The following is a 23,780-nucleotide window of genomic DNA, read 5'->3' as shown; positions in this document are numbered from 1 at the left end:
TATTAGACACAATTTTAAAGATAAAATTCTCGTTAATCCAACCACAGTGTCCGATTTCAAAAAAGCAGACCATATCATTATGTTAGGTCAGCAACTAGTCACAAAGCATACAGTGATTTTTCCAACCAAAGAGAGGAGTCACAAAAAGCAGAAATATTGATAAAATGATGGTGTTGACACCCGGCCTTGGATTCTCTCGCTCTCAACCCATCCACCCCTCGGTCGTCTACCGACAACCACGTTTTCCGACTCGTTGAGCCTGCAGAGTAAGGCTGCACGGTAAATCTAATTCAGATTTGAAATTGACATGTGCAATATCCATATCGTAAGAGGCTGCGATTTTCTCCTTTGATCCTCCTTTAATACAACAAGCGGCCTCTCTTACTCTCTGCATGGCATGCACATGATGGCCAGTGACAAGGGTCCCCACTTAGAGCGCGCAGTTAGATGCTGTTGAGGAGAGAAAGGGCTTTACCAAAGACGGTACACTATGACGTTTAGGAACTCTGCAGTGAGTGTTCAAAACATGAGTGCTGCTAGTTGTTTAAAAACGAATGCTAAATCTAAGAACTCCATAATGTAATAAGTGCTACGCTTAAAGGACACTATTTTGATGATCGTATAAAAAATGTGTTAATATGTAGGTGTAATGATCCTATTATCATATGTAGCCTATAACAATGTTGGGAAAGATTTGTTTCATTTGGTCTTGTATTCTGTTAGCAAAGTATGTATTCATTCATATGATCTCATTTTAGAAGTGATGTTCTCTACCCGGACAGTTGTTTTAACTTGGTAATTTTGGCAGTGTTGGAAAATTGCAATTCATGATCACATATCTGCCCCCCCCCCCCCCCCCCAAAATCGCAATTTGTTGATTTGTCCAAATCGCGCAGCCTAACTGCAGAGCCAGATTTGGCCTTTTTCTGTGTGTCGTTTCAAGCACCACCAGTTTAACACCTTTTTGTTTATTTAATCACGGCATGTGCATTGGTCAGGAACAGTGGAAACTGGGAATTTGTCTTTTACAACTTGTCCCATTCAGCTGTGAAACTCTGAATTGGGATTTGAATAGTAGCTCAGTCCTCTGGAACAATTTGTGCGGGTTCAATTTTGGGACCTAGCTGTCAGGAATTTAAATAACCCTCTGATAATCTAGAGTGCTACCCCTTTTGTATTAAAACATTTATGATGGGGGTAAAGTTAGCATTGATAAGCTAGTAAAGAAGCAGTAAAGCTAATCATGGGAGAGATTGCACATGTTACAATCTGAACATTTACCATATCAGCAATATGTTACATGTCCTACCTGAAATTAAACCTGTCTGAACCTCTGTTGTGGTAACGTCACAGGTGCATATTTTTCCAAGGCACTACCCAATCTTAGGAGTTCAGATCATAACATAGTTCAGCTCATCTGACTCTACAAACCGTGTTAGTAGCGAGAGAAGGCTAAAAAGGGGAGATTAAAAGCTGGATTCCTGACGCCCTCCATGACCGAGTCCAATGACTTGGCGGCCCTGATGGACATTACCGATGACCTGGAAGAGCCAGCGGATACTGTCTTGAGTACATCCGTTTATGTGAGGATCTCGTTATTCCCAAAAAGAAAGTCTCAACGTCTTCCCCAATAATAAACCGTGGGTAACTCTGGAATTAATGTTTTTTTTTTTTATCAGGTGGCACTAAAGAGAAAATTAACAATATTCAGAGGCAACTCAAAAGCAAGATCAAGGAGTGCAAGGCAGCATACAAAGACAAATATGAAAACATTTTCAAGGACAGTAGGAAAGCCTGGCAAGGGCTACAAACCATCACATGCTACAAACCAAAGAGCCATTGTAAACTCAGCAAAAAAAAGAAACGTCCCTTTTTCAGGACCCGGTCTTTCAAAGATAATTAGTAAATATCCAAAACTTCACAGATCTTCATTGTAAAGGGTTTAAACAATTTGTCCCATGCTTGTTCAATGAACCATAAGCAATTAATGAACATGCACCTGTGGAACGGTTGTTAACCTCTAATTCCTCCCAAACCCGGATCCGGGAGCACCCCCATCAGTAAAAAAGCTGACTAGCATAGCCTAGCATAGCGTCACAAGTAAATACTAGCATCTAAATATCATTAAATCACAAGTCCAAGACACCAGATGAAAGATGCACATCTTGTGAATCCAGCCATTTCTGATTTAAAAAAAATGTTTTACAGGGAAGACACAATATGTAAATCTATTAGCTAACCACGTTACCAAAAGACACCACTTTTTTTACTCCACCAGTTTTTTACTCCATCAGTAGCTATCACAAATTCGACCAAATAAAGATATAAATAGCCACTAACCAAGAAACAACTTCATCAGATGACAGTCTGATAACATATTTATTGTATAGCATATGTTTTGTTAGAAAAATGTGCATATTTCAGGTATAAATCATAGTTTACCATTGCAGCCACCATCACAACTCTCACCAAAGCGACTAGAATAACTACAGAGAGCAACGTGTATTACCTAATTACTCATCATAAAACATTTCTTAAAAATACACAGCGTACAGCAATTGAAAGACACAGATCTTGTGAATCCAGACAATATTTCAGATTTTCTAAGTGTTTTACAGCGAAAACACAATATAGCGTTATATTAGCTTACCACAATAGCAAACATCACAACAGCATTGATTCAAGCCAAACATAGGGATAACGTATAAACCACCAAAATATATAAATTCTTTCACTAACCTTCTCAGAATTCTTCAGATGACAGTCCTATAACATCATATTACACAATGCATATAGAGTTTGTTCGAAAATGTGCATATTTCACGGCACAAATCGTGGTTATACAATGTGATTAGTGGCCAAAACTTCAAGCAATCTGCCCGGCGCCATCTTGGAGAGGCACCTATTCTAATCGAAAACTATTCATAAACTTGACAAAAAAATACAAGTTGGACAGCAAATGAAAGATAAATTAGTTCTTAATGCAATCGCTGTGTTAGATTTTTAAAATTAACGTTACTGCGCAATACAGCGTGTGCTAAAGCGAGACCGCACAATAATTCATGGCGGAATTATTATTTGACATTTGTCAACATAAGTACGAATTAACAGCATAAAGACTGCTTACTATTAGCTGAGCTTCCATCAGAATCTTGGGCAAGGTGTCCTTTCTCCAGAACAATCGTCTTTGGGTTGAAAGATGTCCTCTTGTCCTGTCGAAATAGCTGCTAACGTTAGCCACCCACTGAAGAGGTGTCCAACTCGTGAAAGCGCATCACAAAGAAATCCAGGAAAATCGCAATAAACTGCTATAAACTGCTATAAGTCGGATTAAATTAACTACCTTATGAAGTTAAGACAAAACAAATTAAATCAGAGCCGGAGATAAAGAACTGCTAAACCGAAAGCTTTTGAAGACACCATGCCGGTTTCCCTCAAGCGTCAGGCGCCTCGTCGAAAAGGTCGGTACTTCCGTTCCAAGAGGTTTTATACTCCCCCAGATGGTGCTATCCGCTCCATTCAAAGTCTCACCGCTTACTGACATCTAGGGGAAGGCGTATGCAGTGCATGTAGCCCCATAGCTTATAAGGGAATTTATAAACCGACCCTGGAACAGAGACCTCCATTTCAGAAATCTCACTTCTTGACAGGAAGTGAGCTGCAGAATGAGTTCTGTTTCACTCAGAGAAATAATTCAAACGGTTTTAGAAACTAGAGAGTGTTTTCTATCAAATAGTAATAATAATATGCATATTGTACGAGCAAGAATTGAGTACGAGGCAGTTTAATTTGCGAACGAAATTATTACAGAGTGCAAATAGCACCCCCTATTGCAAAGAGGTTATTAAGACACTAACAGCTTACAGACGGTAGGCAATTAAGGTCACAGTTATGAAAACTTAGGACACTAAAGAGGCCTTTCTACTGACTGAAAAAGGCCAATACAAAGATGCCCAGGGTGCCAAAAAAATTTCAATGTCCGTACTGTGAGACGTCTATGACGGCGCTACAGAGAAACAGGACGGACAGCTGATCATCCTTGCAGTGGCAGACCACGTGTAACAACACCTGCACAGGATCGGTACATCCGAACATCACACCTGCGGGACAGGTACAGGATGGCAACGTCTGCCCGAGTTACACCAGGAAAGCACAATCCCTCCATCGGTGCTCAGACTGTCCGCAATAGGCTGAGACAGGCTGGACTGAGGGCTTGTAGGCCTGTTGTAAGGCAGGTCCTCACCAGACATCACCGGGAACAACGTCGCCTATGGGCACAAACCCACCGTCGCTGGAACAGACAGGACTGGCAAAAAGTGCTCTTCAGTGACTAGTCACGGTTTTGTCTCACCATGGGTGATTGTCGGATTCGCGTTTATAGTCGACGGAATGAGCGTTACACTGAGGCCTGTACTCTGGAGCGGGATCGATTTGGAGATTGAGCGTCCGTCATGGTCTGGGGCGGTGTGTCACAGCATCATCGGACTGAGGTTGTCATTGCAGGCAATTGCAACGCTGTGCGTTACATGGAAGACAACATCCTCCTCCCTCATGTGGTACCCTTCCTGCAGGCTCATCCTGACATGACCCTCCAGCATGACAATGCCACCAGCCATACGGTTCGTTCTGTGTGTGATTTCCTGCAAGACAGGAATGTCAGTGTTCTGCCATGGCCAGCGAAGAGCCCGGATCTCAATCCCATTGAGCACGTCTGGGACCTGTTGGATCGGAGGGTGAGGGCTAGGGCCATTCCCCCCAGAAATATCCAGGAACTTGCATGTGCCTTGTGGAAGAGTGGGGTAACATCTCACAGCAAGAACTGGCTAATCTGGTGCAGTCCATGAGGAGGAGATGCTTTGCAGTACTTAATGCAGCTGGTGGCCACACCAGCTACTGACTTACTTTTGATTTTGACCCCCCCTTTGTTCATGGACACATTATTCCATTTCTGTTAGTCACATGTCTGTGGAACTTGTTCAGTTTATGTCTAAGTTGTTGAATCTTGTTATGTTCATACAAATATTTACACATGTTAAGTTTGCTGAAGATAAACGCAGTTGACAGTGAGAGGACGTTTCTTTTTTTGCTTTTGTTTATGACCGCTGAAAATGACCTTGCTTTTGCAAAGTATTTGAACAGTTTCTATTGTAGGTTTGAAGTGTGATTTTACATCGCAGCAGAAAGTGTCCTTGGACAGTAATAGACGGCATACCAGCTGTTGATATATAGATCGCTGTGAATGACGTCAAGCAACACTTTCAACGTGTCAAACCACAAATCATATGGTCCAGACGGCGTCAGCAGCAATGCGTTTCAGCCATGCGCTGACCAGTACGCGTTACCGTTCCAGAAGCTGTTCCAGCTGTCACTGAACTGTGGGATAATTCCAGGTACTGATTGGCCCAGTACCTAAAAACAACAGGCCAAAAGGCAAATAGTGTTGTGGAAATTGTATTCATTGACTTCAGTAGCGCGTTTAACACCATCCAACTGTACCTACTGGTGGATAAACTGGTGAATTTGGGTGTCAACTCTACTGGTCAAGTGGATTAATAGTTTCTTTGTAAACCGTACTCAACAAGTGAATTTTAACTCTGCATATCTCTACATCTAGAACGGTGAATACGGGAGTCTTTCACCAGTACTGTACATACTTGCGGTCCTCATTAGTGACTCAGTTTTGGGGTTATTTACTGTTTTCCGTTAACCCCCTAGAGTCGATTGACTCACCAGTGCATCAATCTAATTTACATTTTTTTTAAATCCCATCAAAATCTGTCCGTTTAAACTGAAGATATCTGTCACGGGACTCATCTGAAGGTAACCGGTACCGGTAAAAAAAGGAATGGACGTATGAAGGTAGTTTTGTGAGTTATTTTTATATCTGCTAGATTTAGGACAGATGCGTCAACCTGGTTTCTTATGATACATTTTTGGACTGTCCTTTTTGCCATTTATGAATGTGTTATTCAATGTGTTTCTGTGGGATTTAGTAGTAAAGGCCAAAATCTATATACTTTTTTGGATACCTGAGTGTAGATTATGCTAAAATGTATAATATTTTGTACATCTCTTTTTCTCTCCAGCATACTGGCGCTTCTGGCTGTGTGTCTCCGTTGTCTACGAGCTATTCCTTATCTTTGTGCTGTTCCAGGTGGGTCGAGTGCACCAACACACACACCCGAGCACTGAATTGTTTGTGCTATTATAGTTGCAATAGAATTGTTTGAATGAATAATCACCCCAATCAGCTTTGAAATACAGAGGCAAGTTCTCTCTGGGAGCACTGACAACTAGGTCTTTTTAGTAAAGGGGGACAATCAAAAGGGAGAAGGATCAATGACATGATTAGATGCGGAATGGATCTGAAGGGACTTAAAGGGAATGAAAGAAAACACGTCTTCCAGAAACTAGTTAACATAACTTAAGTTATGTTCAAAGTATACTGAACAAAAATCTAAACGCAACTGCAGCAATGTCAACTATTTTACTGAGTTAAAGTTCATATAAGGAAATCAGTCAATTGAAATAAATAAATTAGGCCCTAATCTGGATTTCACAGGGCAGGTGTATAGCCATGGGTGGGCCTGGGAGTCAGGCGGACCGAGGCTGGCAAGCTAGCAGTTAGCAGACCGGGGTGCACCTGTGTAATGACCACTCAATTCCAAGATGGCGTAGCAGTCAGACGTCTTTGTCCTGTCCCTATATTTTTACATATTTTTCTTCACATATCTCAAAAAAATATTTTCCTAAACATCAACTTCTAAATACTCTCCTGCAACCCGCCTCACCCAATGTGGCGTGGATCTGCTTTTTTCAAAAGTATTTATATTTACTTCGGATCTGGAATCCCTCAACTGAAGATAGCCAGCTAACTACCTACCAGCTATCAGTTAGCAAACCATTGCTAGCGGTCATCAGCTAACCTTTACCTCGGAAAGCTCTCGCGAGTTCGAACAACGTGACTCAAACCAGAGCATAACGGACCTATTTCTCTCCATATCCCCGGATTCCTACCGCAAACTCTGAACATTTTCATCTGGATATTCGCAACTAGCTAACCGCAATCCCGGGTGACCACTCCTGGCTAGCGTTTCCATCCCGGAGCAAGCACCAATTAGCCTGAAGCTAGCCCGGCCAGGGCTCCTGTGCTACCACCGAAGCCCACTCCTGGGCTACAATATCCGGACCCCTTCTACTGCCGGTATGGGGCACGGAACCCCGCCGATCCTCTACGACTGGAATACCGAGATAATCTGCCCGAGGACTCCAACAGGCCCCTCAGGCGCGACGCCCGCTGAAGGCCCATTCTGCTAACTTGCTAGGCCTGCTAGCTACATGGAACCCCACTAATTCCACGACTGGTCTATCGACGTCACCGCACGAAGAGGCAAAAACAGACTTACCCCCAACGGGAGGTCCCCCAAAGGCTAACTTGCTAGCCCCGGTCTGCTAACTGCTAGCTTGCCTGTCCCGGTTTCTAACTGCTTGCTTGCTAACCCGGTCTGCTAACTGCTAGCTTGCCAGCCTCGGTCTGCTAACTGCTAGCTTGTTAGCATCGGCCTGCTAACTGTCTGAATCGCCGTGTCCCCAGTCAGCCCAACCACTCACTGGACCCATATGTTCACTTGGCTACGCATGCCTCTCTAATATCAATATGCCTCGTCCATTACTGTCCTGGTTAGTGATTACTGTCTTATTTCACTGTAGAGCCTCTAGCCCTCCTCAAAATTCCTTAACCAACCATGTTGTTCCACCTCCTACATATGCGATGACATCACCTGGTTTAAACGTCTCTAGAGACTATCTCTCTCATCATTACTCAATGCCTATGCCTTGAATCTATGCTATCGAGTCCAGAAACCTGCTCCTTTTACTCTGTTCCGAAAGTGCTAGAAGGCCAGTTCGTATAGCATTTAGCCGTACCCTTATCCTACTTCTCCTCTGTTCCTCTGGTGATGTAGAGGTTAATCCAGGTCCTGCAGTGCCTAGCCCCACTCCCCAGGTGCTCTCATTTGTTGACTTCTGTAACCGTAAAAGCCTTGCTTTCATGCATGTTAACATTAGAAGCCTACTCCCTAAGTTTGTTTTACTCACTGCTTTAGCACACTCTGCCAATCCGGATGTCTTAGCCGTGTCTGAATCCTGGCTTAGGAAAACCACCAAAAACCCTGAAATCTCCATCGCTAACTATAACATTTTCCGCCAAGATAGAACTGCCAAAGGGGGCGAAGATAGCCTGCAGAGTTCTGTATTACTATCCAAGTCTGTACCCAAACAATTCGAGCTTCTACTTCTAAAAATGCACCTTTCCAGATACAAGTCTCTCACTGTTGCCGCTTGCTATAGACCTCCCTCTGCCCCCAGCTGTGCCCTCAACCATATGTGAATTGAGTGCCCCCCCATCTATCTTCTGAGCTCGTGCGACTAGGTGACCTAAACTGGGACATGCTTAACATCCCGGCCATCCTAAGCTTGATGCCCTCAATCTCACACAAATTATCAATGAACCTACCAGGTACAACTCCAAATCCGTGAACACGGGCACCCTCATAGATGTCATCCTAACTAACTCGCCCTCCAAATACACCTCTGCTGTTTTCAATCAAGATCTCAGCGATCACTGCCTCATTGCCTGCATCCGTAATGGGTCTGCGACCAAACGACCACCCCTCATCACTGTCAAACGCTCCCTAAAACACTTCTGCGAGCAGGCCTTTCTAATTAACCTGGCCGGGGTATCCTGGAATGACATTGACCTCATCCCGTCAGTACATGATGCCTGGCTGTTCTTTAAAACTGCCTTCCTCACCATCTTAAATAAGCATGCCCCATTCAAAAAAATTAGAACTAGGAATAGATTTAGTCCTTGGTTCACTCCAGACCTGTAGGCCCTTGACCAGCACAAAAACATCCTGTGGCGTTCTGCATTAGCATCAAATAGCCCCCGTGATATGCAACTTTTCAGTAACTCAAAAAAGTTCTGGGACACTGTAAAGTCCATGGAGAATAAGAGCACCTCCTCCCAGCTGCCCACTGCGCTGAGGCTAGCAAACACTGTCACCACCGATAAATCCACTATAATTGAGAATTTCAATAAGCATTTCTCTACGGCTGGCCATGCTTCCACCTGGCTACCCCTACCCCGGTCAACTGCCCGGCACCCTCCACAGCAACCCGCCAAAGCCCCCACCATTTCTCCTTCACCCAAATCCAGATAGCTGATGTTCTGAAAGAGCTGCCAAATCTGGACCCCTACAAATCAGCCGGGCTTGACAATCTGGACCCTCTCTTTCTAAAATGATCTGCTGAAATTGTTGCAACCCCTATTACTAGCCTGTTCAACCTCTCTTTCGTATTGTCTGAGATTCCCAAAGATTGGAAAGCTGCCGCGGTCATCCCCCTCTTCAAAGGGGGTGACACTCTAGACCCAAACTGCTACAGACCTATCTATCCTACCCTGTCTTTCTAAGGTCTTCGGAAGGCAAGTTAACAGATTACCGACCATTCCGAATCCCACTGTACCTTCTCTGCTATGCAATCTGGTTTGAGCTGGTCATGGGTGCACCTCAGCCACGCTCAAGGTCCTAAACGACATAACCGCCATCGATAAGAGACATTACTGCGCAGCTGTATTCATCGACCTGGCCAAGGCTTTCGACTCTGTCAATCACCACATTCTTATTGGTAGACTCGACAGCCTTGGTTTCTCAAATGATTGCCTCGCCTGGTTTACGAACTACTTCTCTGATAGAGTTCAGTGTGTCAAATCGGAGGGCCTGTTGTCCGGGCCTCTGGCAGTCTCTATGGGGGTGCCACAGGGTTCAATCTGCTCTGTATACATCAATGATGTTGCTCTTGCTGCTGGTGATTCTCTGATCCACCTCTATGCAGACGACACCATTCTGTATACTTCTGGCCCCTCTTTGGACACTGTTAACTAACCTCCAGACGAGCTTCAATGCCATACAACTCTCCTTCCGTGGCCTCCAACTGCTCTTAAACGCAAGTAAAACTAAATGCATGCTATTCAACCGATCACTGCCCGCACCTGCTCGCGTGTCCAGCATCACTACTCTTGATGGCTCTGACTTAGAATACGTGGACAACTACAAATACCTAGTTGTCTGGTTAGACTGTAAACTCTCCTTCCAGACTCACATTAAGCATCTTCAATCCAAAATTAAAGCTAGAATCGGCTTCCTATATCGCAACAAAGCGTCCTTCACTCATGCTGCCAAACATACCCTCGTAAAACTGACCATCCTACCGATCCTCGACTTCGGTGATGTCATCTATAAAATAGCCTCCAAAACTCTACTCAACAAACTGGATGCAGTCTATCACAGTGCCATCCGTTTTGTCACCAAAGCCCCATACACTACCCACCATTGCGACCTGTACGCTCTTGTTGGTTGGCCCTCGCTTCATACTCGTCGCCAAACTGACTGGCTACAGGTTATCTACAAGTCTCTGCTAGGTAAAGCCCCGCCTTATCTCAGCTCACTGGTCACCATAGCAGCACCCACTTGTAGCACGCGCTCCAGCAGGTATATCTCACTGGTCACCTTCAAAGCCAATTCCTCCTTTGGTTGTCTTTCCTTCCAGTTCTCTGCTGCCAATGACTGGAACGAACTGCAAAAATCTCTGAAGCTGGAAACACTCATCTCCCTCACTAGCTTTAAGCACCAGCTGTCAGAGCAGCTCACAGATTACTGCACCTGTACATAGCCTATCTATAATTTAGCCCAAACAACTACCTCTTCCCGTACTGTATTTAGTTATTTATTTATTATGCTCCTTTGCACCCAATTATTTCCATTTCTACTTTGCACATTCTTCCACTGCAAATCTACCATTCCAGTGTTTTACTTGCTATATTGTATTTACCTCGCCGCCATGGCCTTTTTTTTGCCTTTACCTCCCTTATCTCACCTCAATTGCTCACATTGTATATAGACTTATTTTTTTACTGTATTATTGACTGTATGTTTTGTTTATTCCATGTGTAATTCTGTGTTGTCGTATGTGTCGAACTGCTTTATCTTGGCCAGGTCGCAGTTGCAAACGAGAACTTGTTCTCAACTAGCCTACCTGGTTAAATAAAGGTGAAATAAAAAAAATACAAAATGCTGTTTAATCAGCTTCTTGATGTGCCACACCTGTCAGGTGGATGGATTATCTTGGCAAAGGAGAAATGTTCACACACAGGGATATAAAAAAAAAAAAAAAATGTGTGCACTACATTTGAGAGAAGTAAGCTTTTTGTGTGTCTGGAACATTTCTGGGATCTTTTATTTCAGCTCATGAAACATGGGACCAACACTTTACATGCTGCGTTTTTGTTTTGTTCAGTATACATAGACAAGTACATATAGACAAGCACTAAATACTATCTATTTGTGTATACTTAATTTTCCCTCATTCATTAGACGGTCCGTGATGGGAGACAGTTTATGAAGTACATTGACCCCAAACTGGGGGTAGCCCTGCCGGAGAGGGACTATGGCGGCAACTGCCTCATCTACGACCCGGGGAACACCACCGACCCCTGGCATAACATCTGGGTAAGACACGTGCGCGCACACATTAACCTGTAGCACAATAGCAACGGTGGCTTATAAAAGGGCCGTCCCAAAGGTCACTGTTGACTAAGGTTAAAAAATATTTACATGAATGCTATTTTTGCAGGACAAGATGGATGGCTTTGTCCCAGCGCACTTTCTTGGCTGGTATATTAAGGTGGGTCTGAGTAGAGTACTGTATTTCTAAGCCTATATTTCATACTTGATTAGCATTAATACAGGATTAAAGGTAGAGTTGGCAATATAAAATCATCATACACAGTGGTGGGCAACTGCTTACGGAAGTCCACCACAACCGAATTCGCGGTCTCCATCTCCCTCTCTTCTTCTGTCCAGACACTTGTGATCAGAGACTGGTGGATGTGTATGATCATCAGTGTGATGTTTGAGTTCCTGGAGTACAGTCTGGAGCACCAGCTCCCCAACTTCTCTGAGTGCTGGTGGGACCATGTATGTACCTGTTCTTCATAACACACAATTGTGTCCCGACAAGGATACGTTTGTCCAGTGTTGATTTTAGTTATTGCTTACAGTTTGGATAATGGATGTTTGAGTCAGGTTTGATACTGGGAGGCAATTCAAAAGCGACTGGCTTTATTGAATTTCAAGTGTGTGTCAGTTGAATGTTCATTTTATTTTTTATTTAACCTTCTATTTAACTAGGCGAGTTGAGAACAAATTCTTATTTACAATGACGGCCTAGGAACAGTGTGTTAATTGCCTTGTTCAGGGGCAGAACGACAGATTTTTACCTTGTCAGCTCGGGGCTTCGATCTAGCAACCATTCGGTTACTGGCTCAATGCTATTAACCCCACTAGGCTACCTGACGCCCCGTCAGTAGATCTGTCTCGCCGTCAGTAGATACTGAATGACGTGCCTGTCAGTTGATGTTGAGTGCTATGTCTCCCTCTAAAGTAGATACTGAATGATGTGTTTAGTCAGTAGATGCTGAATGCTATGTGCAGAACGCTTGAGTTAGGATTCTGTCTTTTCGAGAACGCTGAATGCCATGTCTTGTTCTGTGAATCCTAAATGTCATGTCTGTCTTTCAGTGGATAATGGATGTGTTGGTGTGTAATGGCCTGGGGATCTACGCTGGGATGAAGACCTTAGGCTGGCTGTCTATGAAGCCCTACCAGTGGCAGGGGCTGTGGAACATCCCCACATACAAGTACGCAGCCCACCTCCTGGCACCTTGGTTACGCTTCGTTAAGCTTGTGCCCAAAGAAGTTCCAAGTCCCCATGTCATAAGAGTTATAGATATGGCCATTGTTTACTTAACTAATATTCTCCTATCAAAGAGTTTGCAGTAGTAGTTTTTTTTATAGAATGTTCTCGTTTCTTATTCGGGATGGATCTTGTACGATATGTGTGTGTCTGTTAATCAGGGGGAAGATCAAGCGCATGGCCTTCCAGTTCACACCCTACAGCTGGGTCAAGTTTGAGTGGAAGCCTGCCTCCAACCTACGCAGGTGGCTGGCTGTCCTGGGAATCATCTTCATGGTGAGACTCAATCTCTCTCTCTCCCACTGTTGCTCTCTCTCTCATTTCCCTCTCACTTAACTCTGTCGACCGTCACTCTCTGTCTATGTTGCGCTCTCACTTTCACTCTCGCCCACACTAATCTGTCGCTTATCACTCTCTACTCAAGTTTTCCTCCTCTCTGACCTGTAATCTCTGCAATCTCCCTGCCTGTCTCTCCATCTCTCTCTCCCTTCTCTCTTGCTCTCTCTGTTAGTTCCTGCTGGCGGAGCTGAACACCTTCTACCTGAAGTTTGTGCTGTGGATGCCTCCGGAGCACTACCTGGTGTTGCTTCGCCTCGTCTTCTTTGTCAACGTGGGCGGCGTGGCCATGAGGGAGATCTACGACTTCATGGACGACCCGTGAGTATTAGTAACACCGTCTTTACAACTGACTAGGTTATCCCTTTCCCCTGTCTAGCAATTACATCCTCCGCCTCTTGTCTCCTCCTTCCTCCCTCAGGAAGTTCTATAGGAAGCTGGGGCAGCAGGCTTGGCTGGTGGCAGCCATCACCGTGACCGAGTTCCTCATCGTAGTCAAATACGACCCCAGGACCATCATGCTGCCCATCCCCTTCTTTGTCACCCAATGCTGGTTCCTGGGCATCGTCCTCATCCTCAGCTGGACATTGTGGCGCTTCTTCATCCGGTAAGCTGCCAACCAGTCTGCCTGGTCTCCTCCTCTGAGTCCTCTGTTGTAGAACGTAGCAATAATGACTCGAGTGTGGATATACCGTAACATGTTTGGCGTGAAAGAGGTCTTCAGCGGTGTTGGGGTCATGAACTGGAGTCATTCTGGTCTCTTCTGTTACCTGTGCCATGCAGAGTGCTTTGGTAACACTTAACATTCCGATTCCATCAACATTAATGAATTGTTAATTGATAAGAAATGCCTTGCATGAAATTCATGTTTATGAAGACATACATTTATGTTGATTCTTCATGGAACCTTATGTTCAATTGCTGCCCATTTATTATTTTAGTAATGTTTTTCTATTTCTTTATGTATTTTTTTGTCCATTTTTTTGGGGGGGGGGTTCCTTTTTTTCCCCTCACCTCCCCATATGGTATAATGGTTGTATTTTTTTTTTACGTGGCTGAGTGTGCAAAAATAAATAAATGTTGCCCCCTTCCCCCCCATGCTGGACGTGACTGGGTATATTAGCCCTGCATGTTAAAGCTTCTCGTCTGTTTTCTCCACCCCTCCTGTCCCTTCTCATTCTTAGGGGCAATGTTCATGTCCAGTGAGGTAGGTGTAGGAGCGAGGCTGTGTCTCTTCTCCTACGTAGCTGTGGTCTGCTGTGGTGCCATCATCACCCACCACCTCACCTTCTCTGGATCCAAAATGGATCCATGTTTTCCCTCCACAGAATCAATCCATCTCATGATGCATGTTTTCGGTTATGCCGTGTCGTACTACTATCCTCTTCCTGTTTTTTTTGTTTTCTGACCTCACACTCGGGACTTTTTGTCTTTTCTCTCTCAGATTGTTCCTCAATTAGAAAAGGGTTTGATCAGTGAAAACACTTCTTTAATGAAGTGGAAGTGGTCAACTTCAAAGTGCCGTTCTGGAACATTTGGAAAGCTATGACTACAGTGCATTCGGAAAGTATTCAGACCCCAGACCCCTTTTTCCACAATTTGTTACGTTACAGCCTTATTCTAAGATTGATAAAAGAAAAATCCTCATCAATTTACACAAAGCCCCATAATGACAAAGCGAAAACAGGTTTAGTAATTTTGGCAAATTTCTAACAAATTTCTGACCAGGAACTTGATGGTCACTCTGGCAGAGCTCCAGAGTTCCTCTGTGGATATGGGAGAACCTTCCAGAAGGACAACCATCTATGCAGCACTCCACCAATCAGGCCTTTATTTTTAGAGTGGCCAGACAGAAGCCCCTCAGTAAAAGGCACGACAGCCCGCTTGGAGGACTCTCAGACCATGAGAAACAAGATTCTCTGGTCTGATTAAACCAAGATTGAACTCTTTGGCTTGAATACCAAGTGTCACGTCTGGAGGAAACCTGGCACCATCCCTACAGTGAAGCTTGGTCGTGGCAGCATCATGTTGTGGGGATGTTTTTCAGCAGCATGGACAGGGAGACTAGTCAGGATCGAGGGAAAGATGAACGGAGCAAAGTACAGAGAGATGCTTGATGAAAACCTACTCCAGAGCACTCAGGACCGACCTCAGGCTGGGGTAAAGGTTAACCTTCCAACAGGACAATGACCCTAAGCACACAGCCAAGACATTGCAGGAGTGGCTTCGTGACAATTATCTGAATGTCCTTGAGTGGCCCAGCCAGAGTCCGGACTTGAACCCGATCGAACATCTGAGAGGTCTGAAAATAACTGTGCAGCGACGCTCCCCATCCAACCTGACAGAGCTTGAGAGGATCTGCAGAGAAGAATGGGAGAATCCCCAAATACAGGTGTGCCAAGCTTGTAGCGTCATACCCAAGAAGACTCGAGGCTGTAATCGCTACCAAAGGTGCTTCAACAAAGTACTCAGTAAGGGGTCTGAATACTTATGGAAATGTGATATAAAAATATATATATTTTTTTTATATATACATATATATATTTTTTTTATACATTTGCAACAATTTCTAAACCTGTTTTTGCTTTGTCGTTATGGGTTATTGTGTGTGGATTGATTGAGGGGGGGAAACAATTTAATCCATTTTAGAATAAGGCTGTAACTTCATGAAAATTTGAAAAAGTGAAGGGGTCTGAATACTTTCCAAATGCACTGTATGACTCATTCCTCAGCCACCAACACAGTTTATAAAGTATGACATGGCATGAGCTGGTGGTGTGAGATGCCGTGTCAATGATTATTTCCTGTAACATGCCATGTCACCCTGCAAGAAGTAGAAAAATGGCTTAACTCACGGACGGTTTTCTAAAGCTGACGTGTCATGTTATCTCTGAGGGCTTTTCTAACAATTCTCCCTGGCAAATCCAGTGTGGCCAACCCTCCTGGAGAGCTACCCTCCTTCTGGAGGGAGGGTTTACCCTCCTTGGGTGCATGCAGTTTCTCAACTCTAGTCCTTTACTACCCTCAGCGGGCAACATTTTTGCTTGAACACACATAATTCTACAAATCAGCAGCTCAGGAGTCGGGTAAGCTTGATTAACTGAATCAGGTGTGTTAAAGCAGGGCCGGAGTACACCCAGTAGCTCTCTAGAAGAGGGTTGGCCGTCCTGGCTGTATTGGCCGTTTTTAAAGTGTGGCCAAGGGTTTCTTCACAGGGAACTGCTATGAAAATAGGGAGATTGTTGCTATGAGACTGTTGCCCTTCAACCTGTCAGTCAGCATGCTGACCCCACCCGCCATCCTCTGATAGCCAATCAGATCAACAGCTCCTCACCCTGCACCTTCCACCAACTGTCTTCAGTCATGGTTCTGAAGCGAACAGAGGATTATAGCCGCATGTCGTCTGGACATGCCATCCTTAAACAGAGACTTGAAAAGTCGTGTCCTCCTCCCCAGCTGTTTGAGAAACACACAACCTATGTATGTCTTACTATTCTACACTGTCCCTTAGGGAGGATGGGGGTGAGCGTGTTCAAAACCATTGGGGGTGCTTTAGAATCAGGGTATTTGTAAGTGTGTGAAGAAATGTGCTAACGTTTAGGCCTATATAGGCTGGTAAACGTCCTAACACGTGTGTGTGTGTGTGCCGCTGTGTCCCCCTTGACTCTCCTCCTCTGCTCTACCCGCAGTGACATCACTCTCCGCTACAAAGACGCTCGCCGACGGAAGCAGGAGGTCACGGGGGACTGCGGCCGTCCCCATGGCAACGGTGGCACGGCAACCCCGTCGGGACGCGGCAACGGTGGCACGGCAACCCCGTCGGGACGCAGCAAACTCAACGGCATCTCCGAGTCACTCCGACACAGGAAGTCCTGAGAGGCGGAGCCTGCCGCTGGTAGGGGGTGGGGAAAGGGACAAAAAAGAGCCGCGCCGCAGCGCCATACACACACAGGTCACCTGGATCACAAGTATAGAGGTGTTAGAAGAGGTGTGTCTGGGGGAAGGGGGATGTTGTTCTTGTGCCTACCTGAACAATGTCATAGTCATTCCTGTGCTGGCTTTTCACTGTTAACACTAATCACAGAACAAAACACCGAACAGGGATTTGGGGTTGTGGTGTCAGCTAGCTATCCCATACTACAGGGATTTACCTCATGTACGTTTATTGTGTAATCGTGCTGGGAACTTTACGGGCGGCGATTTTCTTATTCTGTTATGAGTTGAAATTGAATTGGGTCAAATATGATTAATTTTTTTTGTTTGCGAAACTGGGATCACAAAGGGTATTGGGTTGGGACAGATGATAGATTTTGTTTTCACCATGGCAGAATTATGTTAACTTAAAATGTAATCAGGGTGAAGCAAGGGTTGGGAGGGAGAGGAACAGAACCCCCAAGGGGCCAGCAGACATACTTACTTACAAGCTAAATAACAGCCAAAGCTTTGAACTCATCCCTGCTCAAGCCATATTCTGCTAAAGCAGGGTTTCCCAAACTCGGGCACGGGACCCCCCCCCCTGGGTGCATGTTTTTCCTCTTTTTCCTCTTAACACTACACAGCTGACTCAAATGATCACAGCCCGATGATGAGTTGGTTATTTGAATCAGCTGTGTAGTGCTATGGCAAAAACAGAACGTGCACCCAGGGGGCGCACCAGGATGGAGTTTGGGAAACCCTGGTCTAAACTATTTGGGCTGTGCCACTCAACCTGCGCTCGGGCAATTAAGTCCCAATGCCGTGGAGGTGCCGTGCAACCGTTATATCCTAGTAACATGTGGTAATGATGGCTGTAACATGACAGATGATGGTATTCGAACCAAATTGGACTCAAAGGAGGGATGCAAAGCCGGCCCCAAAAAAAGCTTTAAATACAGAATGAACGTCTGTACAATTCTAAATATGCTTAAAGAATGCAGGGCGCACACACAGCCATTGGAGATATGTTAACCATGTCTGACACACCTGTTTTTAATTGGGCTCTTTAACGTCTTAATTAATCACACTGGCGTCATTCATGGGAAACGCGTCTCGGAATAGCCAAAAGCCAGGTGACGGGTACCAATTAGTGTGGGCTTTCAAGTTGAAGTGGTAGCTACAGTATTACATAACCCGTTGCCCCTCACCGCACTGTTCGCACTGTTCATCACAGGTGAATATCGAGCCTAGATGACACGAAGGGATTTCTTTTTGCGTGGAGAGGTGTCCACATTGTGGATGTTGGCTACAGACTGAATCCACTTGTGTTGGCGATCACCCTCCCAATAAATAAGGGAGAGAAAAAAGCACATCACAAAGATGAGACTAAAATGGGCAGTCTTTCTTTGCACTGCTCAGGGCTCGATGGTGACTCTTGCTGGGACATGAGCTTCGGCACCTTGGTTCCGTGTGTAATTACAAGCGCCATCCGATGTAAAATAACTAGTTGTGAGTCGCAATAGGTATTAGTATGTATGTCACTGGATGGAGAGTAGAGGACTTGTGCTAAATTGTTCCAAACCGCCTGTTGACCTAGAACATGCTTAATGCCATTTATAATATATTGTGAATGTAATACCAGCAGCTCTAAACCTTAAATGAAGGCGGCTTCTCATTAAACACCAATTATTTAACATGTTATGTGGTGGTTATAAACTGGGCTGTAGTGCAACGTAGAGTCGGAAAGGAGTTTATCGCCATTTGAAGTCTACATATATATTTCTCAAAAGTTTCCTTTTTTTAATTGTAATGCTTTTCCTCTCTCCTTCCAGAAATGTTTCTGAAAATGTTGGCATATATGTATGTATAGTGTGTATGTATGTGTCTATATATGTATGTGTATACATGTATGTATGTGTGTGTCTCTCTGTGCACAGTACCAGTCAAAAGTTCGGACACACCTACTCATTCAAGGGTGTTTCTTTATTTTTACAATTTTCTACATTGTAGAATAATAGTGAAGACATTAAACTATGAAATAAGGCGTATGGACTCATGTAGTAACCCATTTTTGTTTTTTAACAAATCAAAATATATTTTAGATTCTTCAAAGTAGCCACCCTTTGCCTTTGTGACAGCTTTGCACACTCTTGGCATTCTCTCAACCAGCTTCAACTGGAATGCTTTTCCAACAGTTTTGAAAGAGTTCCCACATATGCTGAGCACTTGTTGGCTGCTTTTCCCTTCACTCTGCTCATCCCAAACCATCTCAATTTGCTTGAGGTCGGGTGATGGTGGAGGCCAGGTCATCTGATGCAGCACGCCATCACTCTTGGTCAAATAGTCCTTACACAACCTGGAGGTGTGTTGGGTCGTTTGTCCTGTTGAAAAACAAATGATAGTCCCACTAAGTGCAAACCAGATGGGATGGTGTATCACTGCAGAATGCTGTTGTAGCCATGCTGGTTAAGTGTGCCTTGAATTTAAAATAAATCGGACAGTGTCACCAGCAAAGCACCATAACACCAGTTCCGTGCTTTACGGTGGGAAATACACATGCGTAGATAATCCGTTCACCCACACCGTGTCTCAAAAAGACACGGCGGTTGGAACCAAAAATCTCCAATTTGGACTCCAGACCAAAGGACACATTTCTACCGCTCTAATGTCCATTGTTTGTGTTTCTTGGTCCAAGAGAGTCTCTATTTCTTATTGGTGTCCTTTTAGTAGTGGTTTATTGACACCAATTCATCCATGAAGGCCTGATTCACACAGTCTCCTCTAAACAGTTGATGTTGAGATGTCTGTTACTTGAACTCTGAAGCATTTATTTGGGCTGCAATTTCTGAGGCTGGTAACACTCAGGATCGTCCATTCCTGTGGCAGTCCTCATGAGAGCCAGTTTCATCATAGCTCTTGATGGTTTTTGCGACTGCACTTGAAGAAACTTTTAAAGTTCTTGAAATGTTCCGTATTGACTGACCTTCATGTCTTAAAGTAATGATGGACTGTCGTTTCTCTTTGCTTATTTGAGCTGTTCTTGCCATAATATGGACTTCGTCTTTTACCAAATAGGGCTATCTTCTGTATACCACCCCTACCTTGTCACAACATAACTAATTGGCTCAAAGGCATTAAAAAGGAAAGAAATTTCACAAATTAACTTTTAACGAGGCACCCCTGTTAATTGAAATCTGTTCCAGGTGACTACCTCATGAAGCTGGTTGAGAGAATGCCAAGAGTGTGCAAAGCTGTCATCAAGGCAAAGGGTGGCTATTTGAAGAATCTCAAATATAAAATATATTTTGATTAGTTTGACAGTTTTGGTTACTACATGATTCCATATGTGTTATTTCATAGTTTTGATGTCTTCATTATTATTCTACAATGTAGAAAATAGTAAAAAATAAAGAAAAACCCTTGAGTGAGTAGGTGTTTTAAAACTTCTTACCGGTAGTGTGTACACGGTGCCTTTGGAAAGTATTCAGACCCCTTGACCTTTTCCACATTTTATGTTACGGCCCTATTCTAAAAGGGATTAAAGATTTTTATTTTATTTTGCAATCTACACAATACCTCATAATGTCAAATGTATAAAAAAAAAAAAACTGATGCCTTATTTACCTAAGTATTCAGACCCTTTTCTATGAGACTCGAAATTGAGCTCAGGTGCATTCTGTTTCCATTGATCACATGCACTGTCAACTGTGGGACATTATTTAGACAGGTGTGTGTGCCTTTTTCAAATCATGTCCAATTAATTGAATTTACCACAGGTGGACTCAATCAAGTTGTAGAAACATCGAGGATGATCAATGGAAACAGGATTCAGCTGAGCTCAATTTTGTGTCTCGTAGCAAATGGTCTGAGTACTTATGTAAATAAGGTATTTTGTTTTTTATTTGTAATACATTTCTAAGAACCTGTTTTCACTTTGTCATTATGGGGTATTGTGAGTGTGTGTAGATTGTTACATTACAGCCTTCATCAATGTGGAAAAAGTCAAGGGCTCTGAATACTTTCCAAATGAGTGTTTTTAAATTGGTTTCAGAACATTTTGCCCCCTTTGAATGTGCAGGCTGCCTGTACAAAGTACAACAAAAAAATACTGTTTAGCTGAAGTATCCCTAAGTCTACCTGTTTTCTTGTACTATGTCATATGTTGGAGTGTCTTGAAGATGACACTAAGAATTTTGTTTTATTTTTTTAGGCGTGGGCCTGAGAATTCAGTCTACCGTGCCCGTTGCTAAGGATCAGGATTTCAATTCAGGAAACTCTGATTGAAATTCAAAGTATTGGCTTGATAATTGTTTGTTGTTTTCTATGTTTACTTTTCAAATGACGGCACTGAAATGGGATTGATCCCCAAACCTGCTTATTCTCCAAAAGCCGACCCCAAGCAACAGAGACTAGAGCCTGGTTTCAATGATGGACTCTTTCGGCATAGAGGAACTATGCCACTGCCTACGTTGATAAGGGGGGGTGGGGATCTGGGGACTCTCCCAACAAATCACGAGGCAGACATGCCAAAACCTTGTGAATCAAAAGTTGCCGCCAAAATCTATTTAGTATTTTATTCAAGGGGATAAAGTAGTGGCATAAGCAGTGATGTAGTTCCTCCATGCCAAAAGAGACCATCATTGAAACCAGAACCTAGTCATTGACCACTTTTACATGCACACCAATATCCCGTTATTATTCGGGATACTGAAGTGTACTGTTTTTGAGTGTATGCATATGAACGTCATATCCCATTTATAATAACCTGAAAAGGCTTGTATCTCGGTTATGAGAAACCCGGATAAGATGTCTGGGATATACTGATCTTAGACGGGATATTGTGGCATGTATCCTGTTTACTGTTGTTTTTGGTGGAGTGCAGAGGCTCAATTTTGCAAATCACGGGTGATGTGTGATATTTTCATTTGGTTTGTCAAACAAATCACTTCCAAAAGGTAGGCTACCTGCACAGTTCGTACAACCAAAATAATTCAATAATCATTTATTTTGCAGATTCTCCGTACTAATAAACTCAAGAGATTTATAAAAAAATAAAATAAAAAAAAGTAGTATTAAAAAGTATAATATTAATATTCTTCACTCTTGTTTCCAAGACATTTGTTGTATAATTTTACTGCTAGTGTTAGTATTATATTACACTGCATGTGAGAGGTTATAGGCCCTCCTGTCAGTCTGTGTTTCTGTTACAATTCCATTTAACCTATAACTTAAATGAGGAATATTCAGTTTATTCATTCCAGAATAAGACCTTAAGCGGGATATGAGCTACTATCTGGAATACTGTGCGCATGTAAATTTGGTCACTGTGCTGCCTAGGGTCGTGTTTCCGAGACTAAGATCTGTTTGACTTGCCTAGTTAAATAAAGGTAAAAATTTAAAAAAGGCCTATAGCGTGGTGTCGGGTAAGTGAACTCCCACTCTTAGACACAAGAGGGCAGCAGATCCCTTCTGTCACAGCATCTGCCTGTGCAGTTGGTCTGAGAGGGCTGTTAAAGCCATTTTCTACCGTTTGAATAAATGTGAACATGTAAAGGATATTAAACAAAAAATGAAATGCTGCTGTCGCATGTTATTTTATAAAGTTTTCAATAAAATCTAATGAAAAATTTGAACATTTCTGGCTTTATTTGTGACAAATTTCCACTGAGAATTTACCAAAAAGGCACAGACGTTTGTTTCCACCTACACGGCCCGGCTCCAGTGACACACTTGGCCATGGCCTCAGCGGACCTGCTCTGACTTGGCCAAAGCGGGGTCGCTGGTACTTTTCAGCTGGCGTTCATATAACAATGGAATAACTGTGAACATGGGTTCACACCTTCCACAGTTTACACCATCTCACAAAGCAACTCCACCAACACTGCTCTCCCAGTTCTCTCCCCTGCATCCAGTAACTTGAGGGAGGTCTGTCAAATGTCCAGACTGCTCTGCTGTCACGTGGTTGGCCAGGAACTTGAACAAAGTCTCATCTCACTCAACAAATAGCTGCAGATGACCCTATGCCTGTTAGCTCTTATGGGAATGATCTTAATACCCTCTCTGACTTTACACTTCATAGGGGGCTCACGCTTATGCAACTAAATGTGACAAGTATGATAGAAAAAATGGACACAATTGACACTCAGGTTTAGGGCTCATGCCTGACATTCTGGTTCTCTAGGAAACATGGTTAAATGGTTCCTTCTCTGATAAAGACATTGAAGTAAGTGATTAATCTATTTAGATGTGACAGATTAAAGGAAGGAGGGGCCATATGTAAAATCAAATTTCATGGTGTCCAAATCTTTCTGTTCCCAAGAAATTTGAGCTCCTGGTTGTAGATGTTCATAAACCAGAATGAACGTCTTCACTGAACAAAAATATAAACAACAATTTCAAAGATTTTACTGAGTTACAGTTCATATAAGGAAATCACTCGTGCGTTGTCTGTAGCTTATGCCTGCCCTTACCAATAACCCCACCTCCATGGGGCACTCTTCACAATGTTGACGTCAACAAACCGCTCACCCACACACGCTACACTGTCTGCCATCTGCCCGGTACAGTTGAAACCAGGATTCATACCCAAAGAGCACACTTCTTCAGTGGCCATCGAAGGTGAGCATTTGCCCACTGAAGTCGGTTTTGACCCCGAACTGACGACAGATGAGGACGACGAATACGCAGATGAGCTTCCCTGAGACTGTTTCTGACAG

At 43.6% G+C, this 23,780-nt stretch overlaps 1 protein-coding gene across 4 annotated transcripts in view; it reads left to right on the top strand.

The window, feature by feature from the left end:
- The window catches only part of ptdss2 (phosphatidylserine synthase 2), a 49,609-nt gene extending 26,912 nt beyond the window's left edge, over window positions 1-22,697 (top strand). For 3 of the 4 annotated variants that reach the window (XM_071326866.1, XM_071326865.1, XM_071326867.1), the window contains exons 5-13: window positions 6,087-6,154; window positions 11,433-11,567; window positions 11,692-11,742; window positions 11,922-12,035; window positions 12,639-12,757; window positions 12,975-13,089; window positions 13,325-13,470; window positions 13,571-13,756; window positions 16,839-22,697. In XM_071326866.1, the coding sequence (XP_071182967.1) occupies window positions 6,087-6,154; window positions 11,433-11,567; window positions 11,692-11,742; window positions 11,922-12,035; window positions 12,639-12,757; window positions 12,975-13,089; window positions 13,325-13,470; window positions 13,571-13,756; window positions 16,839-17,025 (1,121 nt within the window). In that variant the 3' untranslated portion in view covers window positions 17,026-22,697. The remainder of the gene's footprint in view (window positions 1-6,086; window positions 6,155-11,432; window positions 11,568-11,691; window positions 11,743-11,921; window positions 12,036-12,638; window positions 12,758-12,974; window positions 13,090-13,324; window positions 13,471-13,570; window positions 13,757-16,838) is intronic. The other variant, XM_071326868.1, reaches the window with a different exon arrangement.
- The last annotated feature ends 1,083 nt before the right edge of the window (window positions 22,698-23,780 follow it).

This window comes from Salvelinus alpinus, chromosome 9, assembly GCF_045679555.1.
Source record: "Salvelinus alpinus chromosome 9, SLU_Salpinus.1, whole genome shotgun sequence".
Lineage (NCBI taxonomy): Eukaryota > Metazoa > Chordata > Actinopteri > Salmoniformes > Salmonidae > Salvelinus > Salvelinus alpinus.
The sequence above is the reverse complement of the archived record's forward strand: the minus strand, read 5'-3'. Positions and strand labels throughout refer to the sequence as shown.